The following is a 13619-nucleotide window of genomic DNA, read 5'->3' on the forward strand; positions in this document are numbered from 1 at the left end:
ACTCACTGATCTGAGTTTGCAGCAAGCTTGTTGTGCTCGTGAATTGTTTCCTGGACACAGTCTTCGAGCATCCGTACATGACTATCACTATGTTTTTAAAATAGAAAGAAAACAGTCAGAGCCCTGCTGAGCTATATGCTGTCCCTTCAGGGGGCTGCTGGGAGCGCTCAGGTCACGAGCAAATGTGGCACTTGCCGCAGACCTCATATTGGCTCCCAGCACCACATCTGGCAGCTCACATCTGGTGCAGGGGACCTTGTAGCCTCTGCAGCACCTGTAAGCATGTGTACAAACCCACGCTCAGACACACAGGGACATGTAATTTAAAATAGAAAAATAAATATTTTATAAAATTATTTAGCAGAGACTGTCTTGAGCATACTCATTTATAATATCATATTACTAGCTAAAAACAATCAGTGAAGAAAACAGTCTTATCAGTTTACATGATAATCTAAACAGTCTTTAACAAGGTGCTTTTGTTGCAACAGTTTTGCTGTGTAGTCCTGGCCGGCCTAGGCCTCACTAGGCCTCCCTAGGCCTCCCTAGGCCTCCCTAGGCCAGGCTGGCCTCAAACTCAGGGCAATCCTCCTACGCACTAGGACTGCAGGTATGCATGAGCGTGTGCAACTTACCAAGATGGCTTTTAATTTAGAACTCAATAAGCCCAGTCTCAGTATTAAAAGGCAAGCAATATAGTAAATAAATCAGACAAGGCATCTGCATATCCTACCATCACAGGCTACACTTGGAAAACACTTGGAAACCAGTGATTAAATTCTCTCAGGGCAAGGATCACTGTGTTAACAGCCCACCTTTTTGCATTTGTGATGCAGATTATCCGTCCTCGGTTCCCAACTCGCTCTGCATTCTCCATGAGTAGTGTGCGTGCCTCATGCTGATACTCAGTGATTTTGCACAGGGTCTCCACTGCTGCCACAAGCCCATGCAGAATGCTGCAGCACTCGGGGTCCGCCCGGGGGTTAGGGGGCCCCACAGCAGCGAGGGCTGCCATCAGCTAAGTAAAGAGGGAAACAACTACATTAGCATAGGTATGCCACGGTAGACAAAAATATCCTAGGAGACCTACAAACAAAAGCTTCTTAGAATATGGACAAGGAACTGAGCGGCGGTGGCTCACGCCTTTAGCCTCAGCACGCGGGGAGGCAGAAGCAGGCAGATCTGTGAGTTCAGGGCCAGCCTGCTCTACAGAGTGAGTTCTAGGACAGCCAAGGCCACACAGGGAAACCCTGTCTCAAAACAAACAAACAAACAAACAAACAAACAAAAAACCAAAACCCAAACCAAAACAAAAACCCACAAAAACTATGTATATATGTATGTGTATGTATACGTATATACAAACAAGGGGCTGGTCAGATGCTCAGCAATGAAGAGCACTGACTGCTCTCCCCAAGGATGCAAGTTTAATTCCCAGCAACCACATGACAGCTCATAATTGTAACTCCAGTTCCAAGGGATTTGACACCCTCATAAAACATATATGCAGATAAAACACCAGTGTACATAAAATTAAAATAAATAAATCATATCTATGACATGGCTTGCTAGTATTTTGTTAAGGGAGTTTGTATCCATATATAGTTTGTGTATTCCCTTAATAAAATACTAGCAAGCCAAATCTAACATCACTAAAAAGGTTATACAGTCTGCTCACAGAGCATTTCTGTCGAGAATGAAGGTTAACTTAGTTCCAAGTAGGAGGAAAAGGAGAGAAGGGTTGTGGAAGGGAATAGACAGCTAAAATTAAGGCGTATTTGAAAGGGTAACGGTGGCACAAAACTTGCACAAATAACCAGTCAATAACTGACTCAAGGCCCATTCCATGAGATAGGACCCATACCCAATAGTGCTTGTGTGACCAAGAACCTGAGACTAAAACACCCAGAGAGCTAAGGTAAACCCAAATAAAAACTGTACCGGTAAATCTGTAGAACTGTGGTGATAAATCTAAAAACTGCAGTGATAAAATGACTCATAACAATATTCTGATATACTCATATACTCATATGTCAGATGATGGCCTTGTTTAGGCCATAATCACAGACGCTTACTCTGGAAGATGGGAACAAATACAGAGACTCCAGCCTGGCATTATGCACACAGTGAGAGACCTCAGATTACTGTGGTGGTTTGAATAAAAATGGCCCCCAAAGGCCCATAGGAAGTGGCACTATTAGAAGGCGTGGCCTGCCTTGTTGGGGTGGGGGGTGGGCTTTGAGGTTTCAGAAACTCAAGCCAGGTCTAGTGGTTCACTGTCTGTTCCTGCTGCATGCTGAGCCAGATGTACAACTCTCAGCTACCCCTCCAGCACAGTGTCTGCCTGCACCACCATGCTTCCCACCATGAGGATAATGGACTAAACCTCTGAACCGTAAGCCAGCTCCAGTTAAATGTTTCCTTTATATGAGCTGCCATGGTCATGGTGTCGCTTCACAGCCATAAAACTCTAAGACAAACACTCAGCCCTAACTGGGATGGCTCCATATCTTTCCCCTCAAACCTAGGGAACCCCTGGAAAAAGAGGTGGAAAGTTTAAGGAGATGGATGAACACCAAGAAAACAAGGCCCTCCAATTCAAATGGGCAAAGCTCCTGAGAACTCACACAGCTGAGGCAGCAGGCACAAGGCCTGCAGGGTGTGCACCAGGCCCTCTGTGCTTATATTCTGGCTTCAGTTTAGTGTCTTTTGGGATTCCTGAGTGTGTAAATGAGTGGGTATCAATCTTGTGCCTTCTCGTGGGTTCTCTTTCTTCTGTTGGTTTATCTTGTCCAACTTTCAAATGATAGCTATTCTTTTATCTTGTGTTTTTTTTTATATTAAATAATAAAAAAAGAATGAATGATTGGCAACTCAACTGTTATTTCAATCTGCTGGGAGGGGGATAATTACCTTTTTCCAAGGAAGACACTCTTAAAAGCATAAATACTTAGGAATAAATTTATCAAAACAAATGAAACGCTTACATTCTGAAAGCTGTAAGTCACTGACGGAAGAAATGAAAGAAGATCTGAACACATCCCGTGCTCACAGACCGGAAGTCTCTACGCTGCTGACACACATTACCCAATCGGACCTAGAGTTTCCCTGCGGCTGATGCAGTCTCAGCTGCTTTGCTGTGTTTACAACGCTGACTTTTCAAGAGATCCACAACAGCCAAACCACGTCCGAGAACAGAGCAGGACAATATTAACTAACTTAAAAACTACAGAAAGCAGCAGTTACTACGACAGTGGGCGACTGGAACAAAAACAGACGGGAATGGGGATCAGCCCTGCATACATCCAACACGGGGTTAGATTGTGAGCACCAAATAAAGCCCAGAGCGGAGCCAGCGTGACAGAACGAAGAATCAATTCCACCAAGTTCTTCTGACTTCCACTGTGCACACGACACACACAGCACCCCCATGTCCCCACATAAGTGTAACAGTTTTAAGACAAACTTAAAAAATAGGCAGAAGAGTTAAATAGAAATTTTGCTAATACTCATATACAAATGGCCAGTAAGCAAGCACATGAAATGTTTAATGCTATTACTCACTAGGGAAATACAATTTTCAAATGAAGTAATGTTATTTGCACTAGGAATCTAGAACCCCAAGTCAGATGATAACAAGCAAGCACTGACAAGCACTCAGAGAAAAGCAAACCCTCATTCACTGCTGGAAGGAGGTCAAAATGGCACAGCTATTACTTTCAATAGCTTAGCAGTTCTTCAAAGTGTTAAATACAGGTTACCAAATCACCAACCAATTCTCCTCTTCAGTGAGTATCAAAGCCAATAAACAAAAAAGGGGGGTCGTAATTTCCACATGAAAACTGAACAGGTGTTCACAGGAGCACTACTCATAAAAGCCCCAAATGTCCAACACCTGGCAGATAAACAAAACAATGCCCATCCACAATGGAACAGTAAGTAGATAAATGGAGCTAGAGAGATGGCGCACAATTGAACAGTAAGTAAATAAACAAACAAAGGGAACTGGCTCAGTACTCTTGTTGTCTAATGGTACAAACTGGAGTTCCATGCTTAGAACCATGTTAAGATGGAAGACAAAAATGATTCTACAAAGCTGTCCTGACCGTCCACATGAAAACACATATACACATCATGCACACACACACACAATTGGGGGGAAAAAAAGGCTAGGCAATGGTGTCACATGCGTTTGATCCCAGCACTCAGGAGGCAGAGGCAGGAGGATCTCTGAATTTGAGACCAGCCTGGTCTACAGAGAGTTTCATAACAGCCAGGGCTACACAGAGAAACCCTGTCTCAGTGAAAAAAAAAAAAAAAAGGGGGGTGGTGGTGGTGGTGTATGAATCCTGAAATGACATAAATGCTAAGTCAAAGAAGCCAGTCACAAAACCACATTACAGGATTCACACAAGGACCAGGACAGAGACATCGATGGAGAAAGGTTAGAAACTGCTTGTCTGAAGCAGGGAATTAAGTGTTGATAACCCATGTGTGGGGATGTTCTGAGGAGGGGTGCTCTAAAACCGACTGTGGTGATCACTCCGTATCACTGAAGACAGACTGAAATTCCAGCAATGGCACATTCAATAATTCTATACTTTAAACAGGCAAATTTCATGGTCTATGAATTATTCTCAACACAGCTTTTTAAAAAAGAGTCTATGTGCCTGTGGTCACAGCTACTGAAGACGTGAGGTAGGAGGGCTGCCTGCCTGAGTTTCATATTAACTATTAAACACTGTCATCTCATTATTTTGGCTACCAACTTCTCAGCTTCATATGCTCTGAGGAATCAATGAATAAGGACATTCAAATTATTCATGTAATATTCTATTATCATAAAATTTTATAAAGTTACCTGATATTCTAAATATCTGTGAGTTCTAATATTATAGTAGAATAAATATCTCAAAACTTCAAAAGGATTCATAAGGCATTAACATGAGGTAATATGCAATGTATTTTACCCTACCAATAATCTTATTTTATAGATTTTCAAAAAACAAAAAAACGTTTAACACTCCATTTTTGGTGGCCCATGTCTTTAATTCCTGCACTTGAAAGGCAGATGATACAAGTGGATGGATCTTGACCAGTTCAAGTCCAGCCTGGTCTACATAATCAGTTGTAGGCCAGCCAGGGCTACACAGTGAAACCTCATCTCAGAAAGAAACAAACAAAGACAACAAATGAAACATTTTAACTCAAAATACAGATATAAGAGGTGGAGCATGTAGGAGGGTCTTCCAGAAGTCAGCTCCAACAGAAGCATCAATTCAAACAGCTTAGGATCTTAAAAAAAAAAAAAAAAAAAAAAAAGATTTATTTATTATTTATACACTATTCTGTGTGCATTTGTACCTGCAGGCAAGAAGAGGGCACCAGATCTCATTATAGATGGTTGTGAGCCACCATGTGGGTGCTGGAAATTGAACTCAGAATCTTTGAAGAGCAGACAGTGCTGGTAACCTCTGAGCCGCCTCTCCAGCCCCAGCTTAGGATCTTACGTGGTTCCTGCACTAAAGGACTGTTAAAACACTGTTACCAGATTGAATGCTGCACAATGTCTCCACGTGCTTACTGCATTTGCACACATCATTTCCACGTCACAGTATCCAAGGGAACCAGGGAGCTCCTGGGGGCTAGCTTCAGCATTAAGCTAAGTAAGCTAAGTAAGCTAAGTAAGGGGCGCTCCCAGATGGCTCTGTAGGGAAAGGTGCTTGCTGCCAAGCCTGACGATGAGTTTCATCTCCAGAACCTACGTGGTAGAAGGAAAGGAGAACTAGATGTTTTTATGCAGGATAGTCTGTTTGTTTGGAGAAGGTCTCGCTGAGGACAACCTTGACTTCTGAAGCTGGCGCCTTCACCTCCAGCACTACCATTCCAGGCACTCTCTACCACACCTGGCTCCATGCTGCGCTGTGGATGTGAACGCAGGGCTGCAGGCCTACTATTCAAGAGTTCTACCAACTGAGCCGATTCTAGCCCAAGAAGGACTTTAAAGCTTTCAGTCTAAAGGAATGTTAAGTTTTTGCAGAGACAAATAGTTTACCTGTATACATTAAATATACACACTGACTATGTATACATTATTCAATGCACACATATTCAAACATCACTTTGTGCTTTACTAACACATATTTTTGTAGCTGCTGAAGTTAAAGGTTCTGTGTTGTTTTGAAGCACTGATTCGCAGTATTTATCCACACTGTGATCTGGCACTGGGGTAACACTGTGGAGTGTTGGTTCGGCCCTCTCCAACTGCTGCAAACAGGCTTTAAGCATCACTAACCAATGAAGGAAGCGAAAGCGGGCAGGGTTTCAGCACACAGTCTGCACTCACTATGGTTAAGTCGGAATAGCCCGATGGGCTCACGTGTTTGAACACCTTTTTCAAGGCTGGGAAACCTTTGTATCTGGGAGCCCACAAAGCAAATGGAAGCCACTGAAGGCAGGGGTACAGCCTGGCCTGCTTCTGAGCTCCTCTTGGGCTCCTGATCCGCCAACCTCACATTCCCACATGGATAGCTCCAGACAGGGTGGCTGCCATGACGGGACTGTGCTCCTCCGAAACCGTGAGCCAAAGTAACCTTTTCCTCCCGTAAGCTGCTCTCACCAGTATTCTGTCACAGCAACAAAAAAGTAATGAACATGATAACAAAACACAAATAGGTACACATGTATGGATACAAACAGATTTTTTTCAATTACATAAACACTGTCTATTTTAGAAAGTAACTAAAAGAAAAATGTCATTTATAAACTACTATGTAACCCAGCAATATAGAAAAAGCTTAACAAGCACTGATTTATAGGAGGAGATAGCAATTTCCTTGGGAAAGCAACAGAAAGAAAATTCTGCAGTCAGATATGTGTTGAAATTCTGCTTAGCCTTTTATTAGCTGTGTGACCCTGGCCACTCTCTTCTGGCCTTTTCCTTACCTAACAGAAAACACAAATAAGAGAACCGTTCCACATTAGTGGCACTCTCAAGCTTTGTTTAACAGACAAAACTAAGGCCTAAACTCCTGAAGTGTAACAATGATCTGTAAAAACCAAATATAGAGACTAAAGATGTGTGGCACAATGGAAAGGCCACCTCTGACCCCTGTGGGTCTAGGGCCCGTTGCCTGCGTGAGGGAAGAACTACAGAGCAAAGGATGTCTCAAGTCCTTCCAGCCGAAGTACTTGCAACCAGCTGACTTTACTCACTGTTCATGAGGATTTCTGACAACGCTTTGTCACAAGGACAAACAAAGCACACTACAGACACACTTCATACATAGAGGCCGCAACATCAGGGATGGCCTGGAGCTGCCCTCACAGTGAAGCTTCTTCCTGGTGTGCTCACCACTTCAGAGTACTGAAGGGTTCCTCCCAACACTGGAAATTCATGTACTTTTGCTTGATTTGGTATGTTGGGTTTGGTTTTTTGAGACAGGGTCTGCTGTAGCCCAATCTATCCCCAAACTCACTATGTAGTTAATACTGATCTTAAACTCCTGATCCTCCTGCCTATTCCTCCTGAATTCTGGGATTACAAGACTGTGCCATCAAGCCCAGCAATTTCTCTTATGGTCACATACTATTAGCTATACCACAGTGTGCAGAAAGGAAGATCTATACAAATGTGTGATGACTTTTATTCACACACAACTAGAAAGACTCCCAGATTTTTTTTCAGGTACTTTCTGAAAGACAGTGAAGATGCATAGAACCTTTAAATTGTTTTCAAATAATGAACAAAATATTAATATTCTGGAGAGGAAGAAGTATGAAGCCAATAAAAACCCTATCTCTTCAGTGACTTAACCTAAAACATTGAGAAGGTAGACATGCTTACAGTTTAAAGACTAATCACAAATATTTTAAGACCAAACACTGTGATAAACACATTTTTAGAAAGTGTTTTATTAAAACTAACCCTGGAAGGGATTATGTCCTTGAAGAGTATTTGATGACAGAAAATGTTAAAATGAATTCACTCAAATAGTACACGTAAATACCTCACTAACCCTTGCCCTCGTGCTGTTTGTGGGCCTCAGTGAAGAATTACCCTGGCGTCTTCCATCAAGAACAAAAGCTGCCGGAGACCCAGTGTCTGAGACAAATGACAGTTAGTGAATGAAGCCCTGGTTTGTTTGTGCCCCCTCCACTAGACCACAGGAAAGTAACTCTGAAGAAACATAAACCACCAGTCTTGCTAGCGCAGGCATCTAACACTGGCTGCGTGGAGGTGAGGCAGGGGAGTCATGAACCGAAGGAAACACAGCTAATGCTACAGTGCTTGTGTAACATGCAGGAGGCCCTAAATTTAATCCCCAACATCCCACTGCCACCACCACCTCAACAAAAAAAGCACAAAATCCAGATTAAAAGGAGACAGTACGTAAGAGCAATGGGAAAACGTCACCGAGACTTGTACCAATGGAAAATGTATCAGTGAGCGTAACAGGACTGAAGAAGCTGAAGTCTAGGTAACTACAGAGGGAAAAAGACAAGATGAGGACACACTCCACAGAATCTCAAGAACACTGCAGAGTAGGAGGCACCATACATCACAAAAAGCAAGGCTGAGGAAGGTGCTAAAACCTAAAAATAGCTTGAAGTCAGTAAACAGCCCACTCTGACTCAGACCCTAACCCAGTACCTTTCCCAAATCACAGACACAGAATCACATTAGCAAACTATGGCACATACACCACAGGAGTGTAAGGCCCACAAGTACTTTACGAAACGCTGCATGTTACCTCTCAGTCTAGCCCCATACAGGAACCATTATCTCCCTGTGGCTTACTAAGCACCTACACATGGCAAAAGCTCCAAGGGAAATCTAATTTAAGTTTTAAATAGCCCCATGAAGCTAGAACTCCTCTTAAATAATGAAGTACTGGATTAAATACATTCTCAAAGCCCACTTGAAAATGGAAGACCCTGCCTTTCTCTTCTCCCAGAAAGCTGACAATGAGGTTGACAGCACACAGGTAAATGGGTGGAGGAGCCTCTCTGGAGGCCCTGCAGGGTCCCCAAGAGCCAATCTGCTGACTATGACACTTTGCGATTCCTTGATAAGAACAACTGGCTTACCCCATAGTGAAGCCCAGTCAGGAATACCTGCCCCCAAGGGAGGCTATCCTACCCTGCTGTTCAGCTCTGAGAAAGGAGACGCATACCCAAAGGTCAATAGGCATTTAAGTAAAGACTCCACGAGGAGAGAACACTGGGAAGAGATCAAAACTGATCTTCAAATAAACCCTAATAACCCTCTAGTTCTAAAATGCATGTCAACTATAAAACAAGAGAATTTAACAAACAGGACATAGTTATAAAGACAAGCTCTTGAAAATTAAGTCAAATAAAAATTCCACATAAGATTTAAAAGGCTCAAAATAGTCAAATAACTTAGTAAGAAAAATGGTTTTAATCCAGAAGTCCAACATCCTATTAATACTCCAGAAAGAGAACACAGACGCAAGAACAGCACTGAAGATATAACTCAGAATTTTCCCTAAACTAAAAACTAAGGCCCAGTACAACAAATGGGAAAAGACCCACCCAGGCAGCTAATCGAAAACTTTCAGAATCTAAATGAGGAAGGAGAAGAGTCTTAAAGCCTGCAGAATCTAAATGACATGATACTGGACTTCAACAGTATCAATGGAAGCCTGAACATAGTGAAATGAGACCTTACACTTTTAAGAAAGCATTACTTCCATATTTAAAATACTGATAAAAGAACCGTTGCATGAACTGTGGCGGCCACACTCTACCAGACAAACCGTCACACACAGGAGCAATGTAACATGAAGAGCAGAAGAGAGCTGATGTCAGTCAGTGCAGACGAGACTGTGAATTATCTGACACATTCATGGTAAAGAGATACTGACAAGTTCTGAGAGAGTTTATACAGGTATATATATATGTATATAAGTATACAACAATAGGTACACAGGGAGGAAAAGGAAATTATAATCTCTACATGTAAATAATCATAAACAATGTGACATAGCAGTGAATACTTTTATGAATATTGCAAACAAAATTTTAAACAAAAATTCTAAAAAAAAAAAAACAAGTGAAAGGCTTGAGTGGGGAAGAGTCTAAATAAATCATCACTAACAATCATGATAAAGTTTGAATTAAGAACTCAATAAATAAAATGTGCTATGTAGAAATTATATTTAACAAGTAAAAAACCAGATACTATAGCTGACATTTGCTTGGAGGTGAGGGAGACTGGAAAGGAAAGAGCTGTTTTTTGTTGTTTTTGTTTTTATATATAACTTGGAATCTTAAACTCTGCAAAGATACAGGAATCTTTTTTAATTAATCATTATTAGAATTTTTTTTTTTACCACATTTAGATAATTTTCATAACCTAAGCATACCTCCTGTAAGTTTTGGTCTTCTTGAGTCCAAGAATTTAAAACGTGTGCTCCTGAGTCACTCACAATGAAATTCACCTAATAGACGTCAAAGAGACAATTAGTATTCGGCTCTAATTTCACTCAGTCACCATCACATTGTACAATAACACACAATTCCTAATACCGGCAACTACGTGGTTCACCATTCTGTGGTGACGGACACATAGTCCTGTCAATGCGGAGGCATCGGGGTGAGAGACATGGGCAAGCAGTGCAGAAGAGCACGAGCAGACAGATGAGCAGGGCAGCTTCACAGGATGGCACACACTCAGTTGGCTGTCCAGGCCAGGTGGGGGCGGACAGGCTCTCTACAGACGGAGCAACTGAGGGGACTCCAAAATGACTACTGAACTAGCCACCGAACAAGCCGGGGACAGAGAATTCCAGTACAGCCAAAAGCAGATGCAAAGGCCTCCACATTTAAATGCACTTCCCCAAAAGGTAAAATCCAGCACAAGCAGGGGGTCTGGAGATAACCCTGAAGAAACAGGGCGCTGACGCCAAGTAATAGGCATGAACTATGTATGTTCTGTTCTTCCATCCACTTCAATATACAATATTAAAAAATACCATAAGGGATGAAAGCGGTAGAGTGCCTGCCTAGCAAGCAGTGTTGGGTTTGATCCTAGTACCACAACAAAACAAAACCCTATCAGGTAAGATGATAAGGACCTTGGCCAAGCAAAGATCTAATGTGCTAGGCCCTGCTTAGGCTCCTGCCAGTAAGAAGGAACACACACCATCTACTTGCAGTTAGATACTGAAACCTAAAGGTAAAACGTTAACACTTGGAATTTCGATCAAATGTCAACGCCTTTTCTTACTGATGAAAACAACAGGGGCTGGAGAGATGGCTCAGTGGTTAAGAGCACTGTCTGCTCTTCCAAAGGACCGGGTTCAATTCCCAGCACCCACATGGCAGCTCACAATTGTCTGTATTTCCAATTCCAAGGGATCTGACACCTTTACACTAATGCACATAAAATAAAATTAAATAAATTAAAAAGGAAAACAACAAATAAACAAAACACTACCACCACCAAGAACAAAAACTTAGCTTTTTGGAGTTGGGAAGGTGGTTCATGCCTTTAATGCCAGCATTTGTAAGACAGAAGGAGGTGGATCTCCATGAGTCCAAGGCCAGCCTGGTCTACTAATCAGTTCCAGGCCAGCCAGGGCTACAAAATAACAACGTCTCAACACTCCTTCCTGAGATAGCAGCTGTTCTCCAAGCCTGTTCCATACCTGTAACATCCCTTGTACACCACCTAGCTGTGTCAGGGAAGCCAGCAAGTGGAAAGCACTTTGGAGCACTTGTTGCACTTTCGCGTGCTCAGTGTTCATCAGCCTTTGTTACTGCTGGCCACTATAATGTCAACACCGTGTTAGTCATAAAGTGTTCATCAGCCTTTGTTACTGCTGGCCACTATAATGTCAACACCGTGTTAGTCATAAAGCACAGTTCTGCATACACTTTGACTCTACAGTTACAGATCTACAGAACATTCACACAGTAATTATTTACACAGTGGGGTACACCCCAAGTCATACTTTTGTCCATACACTCACCAGCTTTTTGAAAGGAAATATGTCATACATTATTCGACAGTATTCCATAGAAGACTCTACTGAGCACGTCCACAAGGACTTAGAGATGGGAGCCAAAGGGATGATTCCTTGGGTCCTATTCTTCACCAGCATATCAAACTCCACATGCTGCCTGCAGGATTCTGCCATGTAAGGGCAGTGGTCCACAACAAACACTGTTTTATGAGATTCCGAAAAAATCTTCATCTTGTTTTAACCTGTAGAAGGATAAACATACCCATCAAATGTTGACACAAAACATTTACCTTAAATGATTTCTCACTTGGGTGTTTTTTCCTCAACATTTGTCAGGAAGCTTAAGTTCCGGGAATTTCGTGCAACACGGGCCAATGGTCAGTTCAAGGCGTGAGCTACATCATACTATGCAATTCATCAAAGTAAGTTCGTTCCCTCCTTTTACAAAGCACGTAGAACAGTAAAAACCCGCACACGTTATTTGCATGTGATCCCTACACCCCTAAACTGCAGACCTATTCTTTCTGCTGCGCCTTGCTAGGGGCTAAGGGAAAACGCACACGAAAAGAATTACAGCAAAAGTGCAGCCAAAAGTACAGGCACAGCTCCTAAGGTCACAGCTCCTAAGGTCGGGTCTTCCCGTGCAGCCTTCACTTATCCTCTCCCTCAACCTGCAACACACTACCGTAACTCACCACGTAGACCAGAACAAACATGCTTTCCCCATGCTGGTGAGGACGAAAACACTTACAAAAAACTTTTTCTTGTAAACAGAGAACGTGAACATGCAGTGGACTCGCCTGCGTCGTTCATAAAATTTTACACAGGACAGAATTAAATAAATAAACCGGCAATCCTAACGCAGACGGGAAGCAGAGCGAGTGTGAACCGTAAGGAACTACGTTCCGGTCCCGCTATTCTCTTCTGCGGCTCGGGAGCGCCCCGCCCCGCCCCGCCGAAGTCCCTCTCCGCAACCTTCCGCACACACCTGGCTGCAGGGCGGGGGGCGGTGTGCAGGGCGGGCGGACGGGGAAGCCCTCGGCATCCGGGTTCGCTTACTTTCGTGCCCGGTCCTGCGGCGAACGAACGGGAGGCCGCTGATGGGGGTGGGCAGCCGGCGCACGGTCGGAGTCCGGTAGCACTCGCAGAGGACCGTGACCGCCCCGCTCATCTCCCAACACACCGGCTTCCTAAGCGCTGGAGCGGGCGCATGCGCGGGCGCGCACCGGGGCGCCCTCGGGCTCGCGCGTGCGCACGGCGCTCTCGCTCAGCCCCGCCATCTTCCCTTCCCCTATGAGGGAAGCACACCGGAGGCCGAACCGGAAGAGGGCGGAGCAAGTGGGGGGGAAGAAAAAGATGCCGTCAACGATTGTTCCCAACCAACCACTGGGAAGAACCTGAGAGTCCCGGAGCGGAGCACTCGCCGCGGCCCGGCTCACCCGCCTCGGCTCTGCAGAGCCAGCGCACGCAACCTCCCCTCCTCCGCCTTCCAGCCAGGCCGGCAGCCCCTCGGAAAACACGCGAGAGCTTGCAAGCGGCGGAGCAACAGCGTGAGAGCGGGCGAGAAGGGGCCCGCCCCCTCCGTCCCTTCCACCAATCAGCGGCGAGCCGCCTCCTGGGGGGCGG

The 13619-nt window shown here is 43.9% G+C and overlaps 1 protein-coding gene across 11 annotated transcripts in view; it reads right to left on the reverse strand.

Annotated features, from left to right (window-relative positions):
* Positions 1-13562, reverse strand: part of Ints13 (integrator complex subunit 13) — a 28880-nt gene extending 15318 nt beyond the window's left edge. For 3 of the 11 annotated variants that reach the window (XM_021654077.2, XM_021654074.2, XM_060384494.1), the window contains exons 1-5: positions 13053-13562; positions 12000-12235; positions 10392-10466; positions 816-1018; positions 7-87 (exon numbers count right to left, since the gene is read on the reverse strand). In XM_021654077.2, coding sequence (XP_021509752.1) covers positions 7-87; positions 816-1018; positions 10392-10466; positions 12000-12224 — 584 coding nt within the window. In that variant the 5' untranslated portion in view covers positions 12225-12235; positions 13053-13562. Of the gene's footprint in view, positions 1-6; positions 88-815; positions 1019-10391; positions 10467-11999; positions 12236-12744; positions 12877-12981 lie in introns of those variants that run through there. The other 8 variants (XM_060384495.1, XM_060384496.1, XR_009592022.1 and 5 more) reach the window with 7 other exon arrangements.
* Between the last annotated feature and the right edge of the window lie 57 nt (positions 13563-13619).

Source organism: Meriones unguiculatus, chromosome 5, assembly GCF_030254825.1.
Source record: "Meriones unguiculatus strain TT.TT164.6M chromosome 5, Bangor_MerUng_6.1, whole genome shotgun sequence".
Lineage (NCBI taxonomy): Eukaryota > Metazoa > Chordata > Mammalia > Rodentia > Muridae > Meriones > Meriones unguiculatus.